Below are 12,500 nucleotides of genomic sequence, written 5' to 3' on the forward strand. Positions count from 1 at the left end.
AGATTATTGCATGGTTTGCTTCTTCCGTAACGTTTTTAAAAAATCTGACACAGCGGTTGCATTAAGGAGAAGTATATCTCTAATTCCATGTGTAACACTTGTATTTTCATCAACATTTATGATGAGGATTTCTGTAAATTGATGTGGCTCTCTGCAAAAATCACCAGATGTTTTAGAACTACTGAAAGTAACACGCCAATGTAAAATGAGATTTTTGGATATAAATATGCACTTTAGCGAACAAAACATACATGTATTCTGTAACATGAAGTCCTATGAGTGTCATCTAATGAAGATCATCAAAGGTTAGTGATTAATTTATCTCTATTTGTGCTTTTTGTGACTCCTCTCTTTGGCTGGAAAAATGGCTGTGTTTTTTTATGACTTGGTGGTGACCTAACATAATCGTTTGTGGTGCATTTGCTGTAAAGCCTTTTTGAAATCAGACACTGTGGCTGGATTAACGAGAATTTTATCTTTAAAATGGTGTAAAATACTTGTATGCTTGAGGAACTTTAATTATGAGATTTTTTGTTGTTTTGAATTTGGCACCCTGCACTTTCACTGGCTGTTGGCGAGGTGGGATGCTACATATCCCAGAGAGGTTAAACTGTTGTCTCACATGAAACCCTTGATTCTCTTTATCCAAAATACTGGAGTATAGAAGCTAATTTGACATATAAACGTTAGCTTCACTGTCCAAAATAAAAATATGAATGGAATTTGTACGTAAGGAGCCAACTTACCTGTAGGAAAGAGCAAGTCAACTTACCTGTAGGAAAGAGCAAGTCAACTTACCTGTAGGAAAGAGCAAGTCAACTTACCTGTAGGAAAGAGCAGCGGTTGTTGAGACAGTGAACGTCGTCACAGGGCTGGAACATTCCCAACGTCACACAGTTCAGAAGAATAGCCAGCATGGAGACACGCTCAAACCACGTGGAGACAGGAGTCAAGGAACATTTAGAGTGAAATATATACCAGCATAGAGACACGCTCAAACCATGTGGAGAGAGGAGGACACATATAGAGGGGAATATATACCAGCTAGAGACAGGAGGACACATATAGAGGGGAATATATACCAGCTAGAGACAGGAGGACACATATAGAGGGGAATATATACCAGCTAGAGACAGGAGGACACATATAGAGGGGAATATATACCAGCTAGAGACAGGAGGACACATATAGAGGGGAATATATACCAGCTAGAGACAGGACACACATATAGAGGGGAATATATACCAGCTAGAGACAGGAGGACACATATAGAGGGGAATATATACCAGCTAGAGACAGGAGGACACATATAGAGGGGAATATATACCAGCTAGAGACAGGAGGACACATATAGAGGGGAATATATACCAGCTAGAGACAGGAGGACACATATAGAGGGGAATATATACCAGCTAGAGACATGAGGACACATATAGAGGGGAATATATACCAGCTAGAGACAGGAGGACACATATAGAGGGGAATATATACCAGCTAGAGACAGGAGGACACATATAGAGGGGAATATATACCAGCTAGAGACAGGAGGACACATATAGAGGGGAATATATACCAGCTAGAGACAGGAGGACACATATAGAGGGGAATATATACCAGCTAGTGACAGGAGGACACATATAGAGGGGAATATATACCAGCTAGAGACACGCTCCAACCACGTGTAGACAGGAGTTAAGACACATATAGACCTTATAAACTTTTAATCCATTTGAGAATAATGTTGTCATGTAACAAAATGTGGAAAAAATTCAAATAGTCTGAATACCTTCCAAAGGCAACGTATACCTGGGTTCACGTCCCCCACAGACCCTGGACCATATATATACATCAGTCTGGGTTCACATCCCCCCACAGACCCTGGACCATATATACATCAGTCTGGGTTCACATCCCCCCCACAGACCCTGGACCATATATACATCAGTCTGGGTTCACATCCCCACCACAGACCCTGGACCATTGATACATCAGTCTGGGTTCACATCCCCCCGCAGACCCTGGACCATATATACATCAGTCTGGGTTCACATCCCCCCACAGACCCTGGACCATATATACATCAGTCTGGGTTCACATCCCCCCTACAGACCCTGGACCATATATACATCAGTCTGGGTTCACATCCCCCCCACAGACCCTGGACCATATATACATCAGTCTGGGTTCACATCCCCCCACAGACCCTGGACCATATATACATCAGTCTGGGTTCACATCCCCCCCACAGACCCTGGACCATATATACATCAGTCTGGGTTCACATCCCCCCACAGACCCTGGACCATATATACATCAGTCTGGGTTCACATCCCCCCCACAGACCCTGGACCATATATACATCAGTCTGGGTTCACATCCCCCCCAGACCCTGGACCATATATACATCAGTCTGGGTTCACATCCCCCCCCACAGACCCTGGAACATATATACATCAGTCTGGGTTCACATCCCCCCCCACAGACCCTGGACCATATATACATCAGTCTGGGTTCACATCCCCCCACAGACCCTGGACCATATATACATCAGTCTGAGTTCACATCCCCCCACAGACCCTGGGTCCTGTCCTGTCTCATCCATTCAATATAACCACGACAGAGAGTCATCCTGTCTCATCCATTCAATATAACCACGACAGAGAGTCATCCTGTCTCATCCATTCATTATAACCACGACAGAGTCATCCTGCCTCATCCATTCAATATAACCACGACAGAGAGTCATCCTGTCTCATCCATTCAATATAACCACGACAGAGAGTCATCCTGTCTCATTCATTCAATATAACCACGACAGAGAGTCATCCTGTCTCATCCATTCAATATAACCACGACAGAGAGTCATCCTGTCTAATATGTTGTCTAGGCCGGGGTAACTCAGTAATCTGTTGTCTAGGCCGGGGGTAACTCAGTAATCTGTTGTCTAGGCCGGGGTAACTCAGTAATCTGTTGTCTAGGCCGGGGTAACTCAGTAATCTGTTGTCTAGGCCGGGGTAACTCAGTAATCTGTTGTCTAGGCCGGGGTAACTCAGTAATCTGTTGTCTAGGCCGGGGGTAACTCAGTAATCTGTTGTGTAGGCCGGGGGTAACTCAGTAATCTGTTGTCTCGGCCGGGGGTAACTCAGTAATCTGTTGTCTAGCCGGGGGTAACTCAGTAATCTGTTGTCTAGGCCGGGGTAACTCAGTAATCTGTTGTCTAGGCCGGGGTAACTCAGTAATCTGTTGTCTAGGCCGGGGGTAACTCAGTAATCTGTTGTCTAGGCCGGGGTAACTCAGTAATCTGTTGTCTATGCCGGGGGTAACTCAGTAATCTGTTGTCTAGGCCGGGGTAACTCAGTAATCTGTTGTCTAGGCCGGGGTAACTCAGTAATCTGTTGTTTAGGCCGGGGGTAACTCAGTAATCTGTTGTCTAGGCCGGGGTAACTCAGTAATCTGTTGTCTAGGCCGGGGTAACTCAGTAATCTGTTGTCTAGGCCGGGGTAACTCAGTAATCTGTTGTCTAGGCCGGGGGTAACTCAGTAATCTGTTGTCTAGGCCGGGGGTAACTCAGTAATCTGTTGTCTAGGCCGGGGTAACTCAGTAATCTGTTGTCTAGGCCGGGGGTAACTCAGTAATCTGTTGTCTAGGCCGGGGTAACTCAGTAATCTGTTGTCTAGGCCGGGGGTAACTCAGTAATCTGTTGTCTAGGCCGGGGTAACTCAGTAATCTGTTGTCTAGGCCGGGGGTAACTCAGTAATCTGTTGTCTAGGCCGGGGTAACTCAGTAATCTGTTGTCTAGGCCGGGGTAACTCAGTAATCTGTTGTCTAGGCCGGGGTAACTCAGTAATCTGTTGTTTAGGCCGGGGGTAACTCAGTAATCTGTTGTCTAGGCCGGGGTAACTCAGTAATCTGTTGTCTAGGCCGGGGTAACTCAGTAATCTGTTGTCTAGGCCGGGGGTAACTCAGTAATCTGTTGTCTAGGCCGGGGGTAACTCAGTAATCTGTTGTCTAGGCCGGGGTAACTCAGTAATCTGTTGTCTAGGCCGGGGGTAACTCAGTAATCTGTTGTCTAGGCCGGGGTAATTCAGTAATCTGTTGTCTAGTCCGGGGGTAACTCAGTAATCTGTTGTCTAGGCCGGGGTAACTCAGTAATCTGTTGTCTAGGCCGGGGGTAACTCAGTAATCTGTTGTCTAGGCCGGGGTAACTCAGTAATCTGTTGTCTAGGCCGGGGTAACTCAGTAATCTGTTGTCTAGGCCGGGGGTAACTCAGTAATCTGTTGTCTCAGACTCAAATAAAAAATATTTTTCTGAGAGACTAGAACAATACATACTACTGCTACACACATCGTAGTGCTAACACACACACACACACAAACACACACACACAGGACACAACATCTTAGTGCTAACAGAAACACACACACACACACCCGGTAGCCGTAGAAGTGTTGAGTGTCTGGCAGGAGCCAAGGACACAGAACAAAGAGCTCTGAGCATCAGTCTGGGATACACACACACACACACACACACACACACACACACACACACACATATACATCACACATACATATACATCACACACACATCACACACACGGACACACATACATCACACACACACTGACATCACATACATCACACACACACACACACACACACACACACACACTGACATCACACAGACAGAAAGAACACATACACATACATCAGACACAAACGGGCACATACACACACACACACGGAAAGAATACACACACACACATGGACACACACACACACACAGTCTCAGGGGCTTCTAGCTGTAATAACTGAGTTCCCTCCCCTGATGCAGAGGTCGTTATGGATGAGGAACCAGGAGAAGGATGGAAGGAGGGAGGAGATGAGAGGAGAAGGAGATTAGGGGGGAGGAGATGAGAGGAGAAGGATGGAAGGAGGGAGGAGATGAGAGGAGAAGGAGATTAGGGGGGAGGAGATGAGAGGAGAAGGATGGAAGGAGGGAGGAGATGAGAGGAGAAGGATGGAAGGAGGGAGGAGATGAGAGGAGAAGGAGATTAGGGGGGAGGAGATGAGAGGAGAAGGATGGAAGGAGGGAGGAGATGAGAGGAGAAGGAGATTAGGGGGGAGGAGATGAGAGGAGAAGGATGGAAGGAGGGAGGAGATGAGAGGAGAAGGATGGAAGGAGGGAGGAGATGAGAGGAGAAGGAGATTAGGGGGGAGGAGATGAGAGGAGAAGGATGGAAGGAGGGAGGAGATGAGAGGAGAAGGATGGAAGGAGGGAGGAGATGAGAGGAGAAGGAGATTAGGGGGGAGGAGATGAGAGGAGAAGGATGGAAGGAGGGAGGAGATGAGAGGAGAAGGATGGAAGGAGGGAGGAGATGAGAGGAGAAGGAGATTAGGGGGGAGGAGATGAGAGGAGAAGGATGGAAGGAGGGAGGAGATGATAGGAGAAGGATGGAAGGAGGGAGGAGATGAGAGGAGAGGGGGGAGGTGAAAAAAAGTTAAATCCTCAAAATTGAGTTTCTCACTCTGTCCCCCCCCCCCCACCACACAGAGCAACACACACTCTGCCCCCCCCCCCCCCCCCCCCCCACCACACAGAGCAACACACACTCTGTCCCCCCCCCCACCACAGAGAGAGAGTCTTTGGGGGGAGAATTAATGAGAGCAGACCTTAATTACACACAACACAGGAGGAGGGCTGTGTTCACATCAGAGAGTGAAAAAGTCAAGGAACGAGTCAGCACTAAATTAATCAAAATTATATCTGTCTCTCCTCTGTCTGTCTCTCTCTCCTCTGTCTCTCCTCTGTCTGTCTCTCTCTGTCTGTCTCTCCTCTCTCTGTCTGTCTCTCCTCTCTCTGTCTCTCTCTCCTCTGTCTCTCCTCTGTCTGTCTCTCCTCTGTCTGTCTCTCTCTCTCTGTCTGTCTCTCCTTTCTCTGTCTCTCCCCTGTCTCTCTCTCCTCTGTCTCTTTCTCCTCTGTCTCTTTCTCCTCTGTCTCTCCTCTGTCTCTCATCTGTCTCTCTCTCCTCTGTCTGTCTGTCTCTCCTCTCTCTGTCTCTCCTAGGTCTCTCTCTGTCTGTCTCTCCTCTGTCTCTCTCTCCACTCTCTGTCTCTCCTCTCTCTCTCCTCTGTCTGTCTCTCCTCTGTCTGTCTCTCTCTCCTCTGTCTCTCCTCTGTCTGTCTCTCCTCTGTCTCTCTCTCCTCTGTCTCTCTCTCCTCTGTCTGTCTCTCCTCTGTCTGTCTGTCTCTCTCTCCTCTGTCTCTCCTCTGTCTCTCTCTCCTCTGTCTGTTTCTCTCTGTCTGTCTCTCTCTGTCTCTCTCCTCTCTCTGTCTCTCCTCTGTCTCTCCCTCCTCTGCCTGTCTCTCCTCTGTCTCTCTCTCTCCTCTCTGTCTCTCCTTTGTCTCTCTTCTGTCTCTCTCCCCTCTGTTTGTCTCTCCTCTGTCTGTCTCTCTCTCCTCTGTCTCTCCTCTGTCTCTCTCTCCTCTGTCTCTCTCTCCTCTGTCTGTCTCTCTCTCCTCTGTTTGTCTCTCCTCTGTCTGTCTCTCTCTCTCCTCTCTCTCTCCTCTGTCTGTCTCTCCTCTGTCTGTCTCTCCTCTCTCTGTCTCTCCTCTGTCTCTCCTCTGTCTCTCTCTCCTCTGTCTGTCTCTCCTCTGTCTGTCTCTCCTCTCTCTGTCTCTCCTCTGTCTCTCCTCTGTCTGTCTCTCTCTCCCTCTGTGCGTGTCGGCCTGTCTCTCCTCTGTCTCTCCTCTGTCTGTCTCTCCTCTGTCTGTCTCTCTCTCCCTCTGTGCGTGTCGGTCTGTCAAATCCCATTTTATCTGTGACATTCTTGGTAAACAAAAAGTCTAGGCTAACAGTGAAATGCTTCCTTACAGACTGTAAGATGTCGTGTCCTGTGTGTGTGTGTGTGTGTGTGTGTGTGTGTGTGTGTGTGTGTGTGTGTGTGTGTGTGTGTGTGTGTGTGTGTGTGTGTGTGTGTGTGTTCGTATGTGAGCCAGACCAAACAGAGAGTAGAGCGTAATTCTAGTTGTCATGGGAACCACCGTCTCTCACCATGAAAACAGAGGGTCAGTTTCTGTGTTGTCACTGTGACACTACAGATCAGTACAGAACTACCAAACAACCACCACACAACCAAGACACACCTACCAAACAACTACCAAACAACCAAGACACAACTACCAAACAACCACCAAACAACCAGGACACAACTACCAAACAACTACCACACAACCAAGACACACCTACCAAACAACCACCACACAACCAAGACACACCTACCAAACAACCAAGACACAACTACCAAACAACCACCACACAACCAAGACACAACTACCAAACAACCACCACACAACCAAGACACAACTACCAAACAACCACCACACAACCAAGACACAACTACCAAACAACCACCACACAACCAGGACACAACTACCAAACAACTACCACACAACCAAGACACACCTACCAAACAACCACCACACAACCAAGACACACCTACCAAACAACCAAGACACAACTACCAAACAACCACCACACAACCAAGACACAACTACCAAACAACCACCACACAACCAAGACACAACTACCAAACAACCACCACACAACCAAGACACAACTACCAAACAACCACCACACAACCAAGACACAACTACCAAACAACCACCACACAACCAAGACACAACTACCAAACAACCACCACACAACCAAGACACAACTACCAAACAACCACCACACAACCAAGACACAACTACCAAACAACCACCACACAACCAGGACACAACTACCAAACAACCACCACACAACCAGGACACAACTACCAAACAACCACCAAACAACCAAGACACAACCAACACAACCACCTATGTCTCACTATCTCCACGGAAACAAAGAGGGAACGTCCTCTCTAGGGCTTCCAATCTCTCTCTCTATCTCTCCGTCTCTCTCTCCGTCTCTCTCTCTCTCTGTCTCTCTCTCTCTCTCTGTCTCTCTCTCTCTCTGACTCTCTCTCTCTCTCTGTCTCCATCACTAACCTGTTACCATTACCACCCATACCACTACTACCACCATCACTAACCTGTTACCATTACCTCCCATACTACTACTGATACTACCACCACCACCACTAACCTGTTACCATTACCACCCATACCACTACTACCACCACCACTAACCTGTTACCATTACCACCCATACCACTACTACCACTAACCTGTTACCATTACCACCCATACCACTACTACCACCACCACCATCACTAACCTGTTACCATTACCACCCATACCACTACTACTACCACCATCACTAACCTGTTACCATTACCACCCATACCACTACTACCATTACCACCCATACCACTACTACTACCACCATCACTAACCTGTTACCATTACCACCCATACCACTACTACTACTAACATGTTATCATTACCATTGCCACCCATACCACTACATAACACTACTACTACTACCACCATCACTAACCTGTTACCATTACCACCCATACCACTACTACTACCACCATCACTAACCTGTTACCATTACCACCCATACCACTACTACTACTACCATCACTAACCTGTTACCATTACCACCCATACCACTACTACTACCACCATCACTAACCTGTTACCATTACCACCCATACCACTACTACCATTACCACCCATACCACTACTACCATTACCACCCATACCACTACATAACACTACTACTACTACCACCATCACTAACCTGTTACCATTACCACCCATACCACTACTACTACTACCATCACTAACCTGTTACCATTACCACCCATACCACTACTACTACCACATCACTAACCTGTTACCATTACCACCCATACCACTACTACTATTACCATCACTAACCTGTTACCATTACCACCCATACCACTACCACCATCACTAACCTGTTACCATTACCACCCATACCACTACTACTACCACCATCACTAACCTGTTACCATTACCACCCATACCACTACTACTACTACCATCACTAACCTGTTACCATTACCACCCATACCACTACTACTACCACCATCACTAACCTGTTACCATTACCACCCATACCACTACCACCATTACCACCCATACCACTACTACTACCACCATCACTAACCTGTTACCATTACCACCCATACCACTACTACTACCACCATCACTAACCTGTTACCATTACCACCCATACCACTACTACTACTACCATCACTAACCTGTTACCATTACCACCCATACCACTACTACTACCACCATCACTAACCTGTTACCATTACCACCCATACCACTACTACTACCACCATCACTAACCTGTTACCATTACCACCCATACCACTACTACTACTACCATCACTAACCTGTTACCATTACCACCCATACCACTACTACTACCACCATCACTAACCTGTTACCATTACCACCTATACCACTACTACTACCACTAACCTGTTACCATTACCACCCATACTACTACTACCACCACCACCATCACTAACCTGTTACCATTACCACCCATACCACTACTACTACTACCACTAACCTGTTACCATTACCACCCATACCACTACTACTACTACCATCACTAACCTGTTACCATTACCACCCATACCACTACTACTACCACCATCACTAACCTGTTACCATTACCACCCATACCACTACCACCATTACCACCCATACCACTACCACCATTACCACCCATACCACTACTACTACTACCATCACTAACCTGTTACCATTACCACCCATACCACTACTACTACCACCATCACTAACCTGTTACCATTACCACCCATACCACTACTACTACTACCATCACTAACCTGTTACCATTACCCCCCATACCACTACTACTACTACCATCACTAACCTGTTACCATTACCACCCATACCACTACCACCATTACCCCCCATACCACTACTACTACCACCATCACTAACCTGTTACCATTACCACCCATACCACTACTACTACTACCATCACTAACCTGTTACCATTACCCCCCATACCACTACTACTACCACCATCACTAACCTGTTACCATTACCACCCATACCACTACTACTACCACCATCACTAACCTGTTACCATTACCCCCCATACCACTACTACTACTACCATCACTAACCTGTTACCATTACCACCCATACCACTACCACCATTACCACCCATACCACTACTACTACCACCATCACTAACCTGTTACCATTACCACCTATACCACTACTACTACCACTAACATGTTATCATTACCATTACCCCCCATACCACTACTACTACTACCATCACTAACCTGTTACCATTACCACCCATACCACTACTACCACCACCATCACTAACCTGTTACCATTACCACCCATACCACTACTACCACCACCATCACTAACCTGTTACCATTACCACCCATACCACTACTACTACCACCATCACTAACCTGTTACCATTACCACCCATACCACTACCACCATTACCCCCCATACCACTACTACTAATTGTAATGATAAACAATAATAAAATAAATAGTAATAACTGATAGTAGTAATAAGTAAGGTACTGTTTACTATGTTGTTATCCAGTGTCCCTCAGGCTGTGGCAGGCTAATACATATTTGGCTGCAAGAGGAGCTCCTTCGCCCCATGAGTATTTTTAGTTTTTCCTCTGGGTTTAATGAGTTTAAATGCGGGATAAATGTATTAATTTCTGTGAATAATGAATCTCTTTGTGATTAATATTTATCACAGTAAAGGAGAAAGTGTGTCACTGTTTCTACCTCCTCTGTCATGCCGTGACCACAAACACGCTCCTCTTTGGGTAGCCATGTCTTTTTATGTCTGCCGGATTCTATTGCCAATCGGTGGTCACTCAGCCTGTACTTGTTAAGGATCTGTCTCTGACAAAGTAGAGATAATCAGCCTGTTGGTCACTCAGCCTGTACTTGGTAAGGATCTGTCTCTGACAGAGTAGAGATAATCAGCCTGTTGGTCACTCAGCCTGTACTTGGTAAGGATCTGTCTCTGCTTCTCTGACAGAGTAGAGATAATCAGCCTGGTGGTCACTCAGCCTGTACTTGGTAAGGATCTGTCTCTCACAGAGTAGAGATAATCAGCCTGGTGGTCACTCAGCCTGTACTTGGTAAGGATCTGTCTCTGACAGAGTAGAGATAATCAGCCTGTTGGTCACTCAGCCTGTACTTGGTAAGGATCTGTCTCTCACAGAGTAGAGATAATCAGCCTGGTGGTCACTCAGCCTGTACTTGGTAAGGATCTGTCTCTGCTTCTCTGACAGAGTAGAGATAATCAGCCTGGTGGTCACTCAGCCTGTACTTGGTAAGGATCTGTCTCTGCTTCTCTGACAGAGTAGAGATAATCAGCCTGTTGGTCACTCAGCCTGTACTTGGTAAGGATCTGTCTCAGATATGATCAGACCAAGGCAGATGTGATCAGACCACGGCATATATGATCAGACCAAGGCAGATATGATCAGACCAAGGCAGATATGATCAGACCAAGGCAGATATGAACAGACCAAGGCAGATATGATCAGACCAAGGCAGATATGATCAGACCAAGGTAGGTGTCATTTTTAGTTCAATTATGGTTTTGTTGTGAATTTATATTTGTGTTTCTGACATCTGCTTTTTATTTAATTTTTTGGAAAATCAGGATTTTCGTTTTTTGGAAATTTACTACCAGGGCAATATTTGCAATGTTTCTCTCCTTCTGTCTCTTTCTCTCTCTAGATATAAAAGGTCAGGCCGTGACATTATAAATCAAATCTGATTTGTCATCTCTCTGCTATCGTCCTTCACCCCTGGCCAGAGCAGAGCAAACACACACACACACACACACACACACACACACACACACAGAGAAGCCTCAACCATCTACAGACATCTCTAAGGTAACAGCTGTAGAATGGGATGTCTGTGAGGGGGGGGGGGGGTTAAAGTGGGGATTCCCACCTATATACATCAGAGTGAAGTTGCTCCCCATAGCTACCTTTCAGACTGTCAGTGTGGTTACCAGTGAGACAGAGACAGAAACAGAGAGAGAGAGCGAGAGAGACAGAGACAGCGAGAGACAGCGAGACAGACAGAGAGAGAGGCACAGAGAGAGAGAGAGAGAGAGAGAGAGAGAGAGAGAAAGAGGAACCATGGCGATGTCAGAAGAAATCATTTTAATGAGATGAAATGACAGATTCCTTCATCAACTCACATCTATTATCACATTTACACTCCTCTCCCCCTCTCCTCCTCTCCCCTCCTCTTACCCCTCTCTCCCTCCTCCTCTCTCCTCACCTCCTTTTCCCTCCTCTAACCTCATCCTCTCTCCTCCTCTCTCCTCCTCCTCTTCTCCTTCCTCTTCTCCTCTCTCCTTCTTCACCTTCTCCTCCTCCTCCCCTCCTTCACCTTCTCCTCCTCCTCCTCTCTCCTCCTCCTCTTCTCCTTCTTCCTCTCCTCCTCCTCTCTCCTTCTTCACTCTTCTCCTCTCTCCTTCAC

The 12,500-nt window shown here is 46.6% G+C and overlaps 1 protein-coding gene across 1 annotated transcript in view; it reads right to left on the reverse strand.

The window, feature by feature from the left end:
- Positions 1 to 12,500, reverse strand: part of cacna1hb (calcium voltage-gated channel subunit alpha1 Hb) — a 135,816-nt gene that overhangs the window by 97,551 nt on the left and 25,765 nt on the right. Inside the window, exon 3 of the mRNA XM_090194653.1 lies at positions 825 to 936. Within this exon, the coding sequence (XP_090050779.1) occupies positions 825 to 936 (112 nt within the window). The remainder of the gene's footprint in view (positions 1 to 824; positions 937 to 12,500) is intronic.

This window comes from Oncorhynchus mykiss, chromosome 13 (genome assembly GCF_057628025.1).
Source record: "Oncorhynchus mykiss isolate SJ-2025 chromosome 13, ASM5762802v1, whole genome shotgun sequence".
Taxonomy (NCBI): domain Eukaryota; kingdom Metazoa; phylum Chordata; class Actinopteri; order Salmoniformes; family Salmonidae; genus Oncorhynchus; species Oncorhynchus mykiss.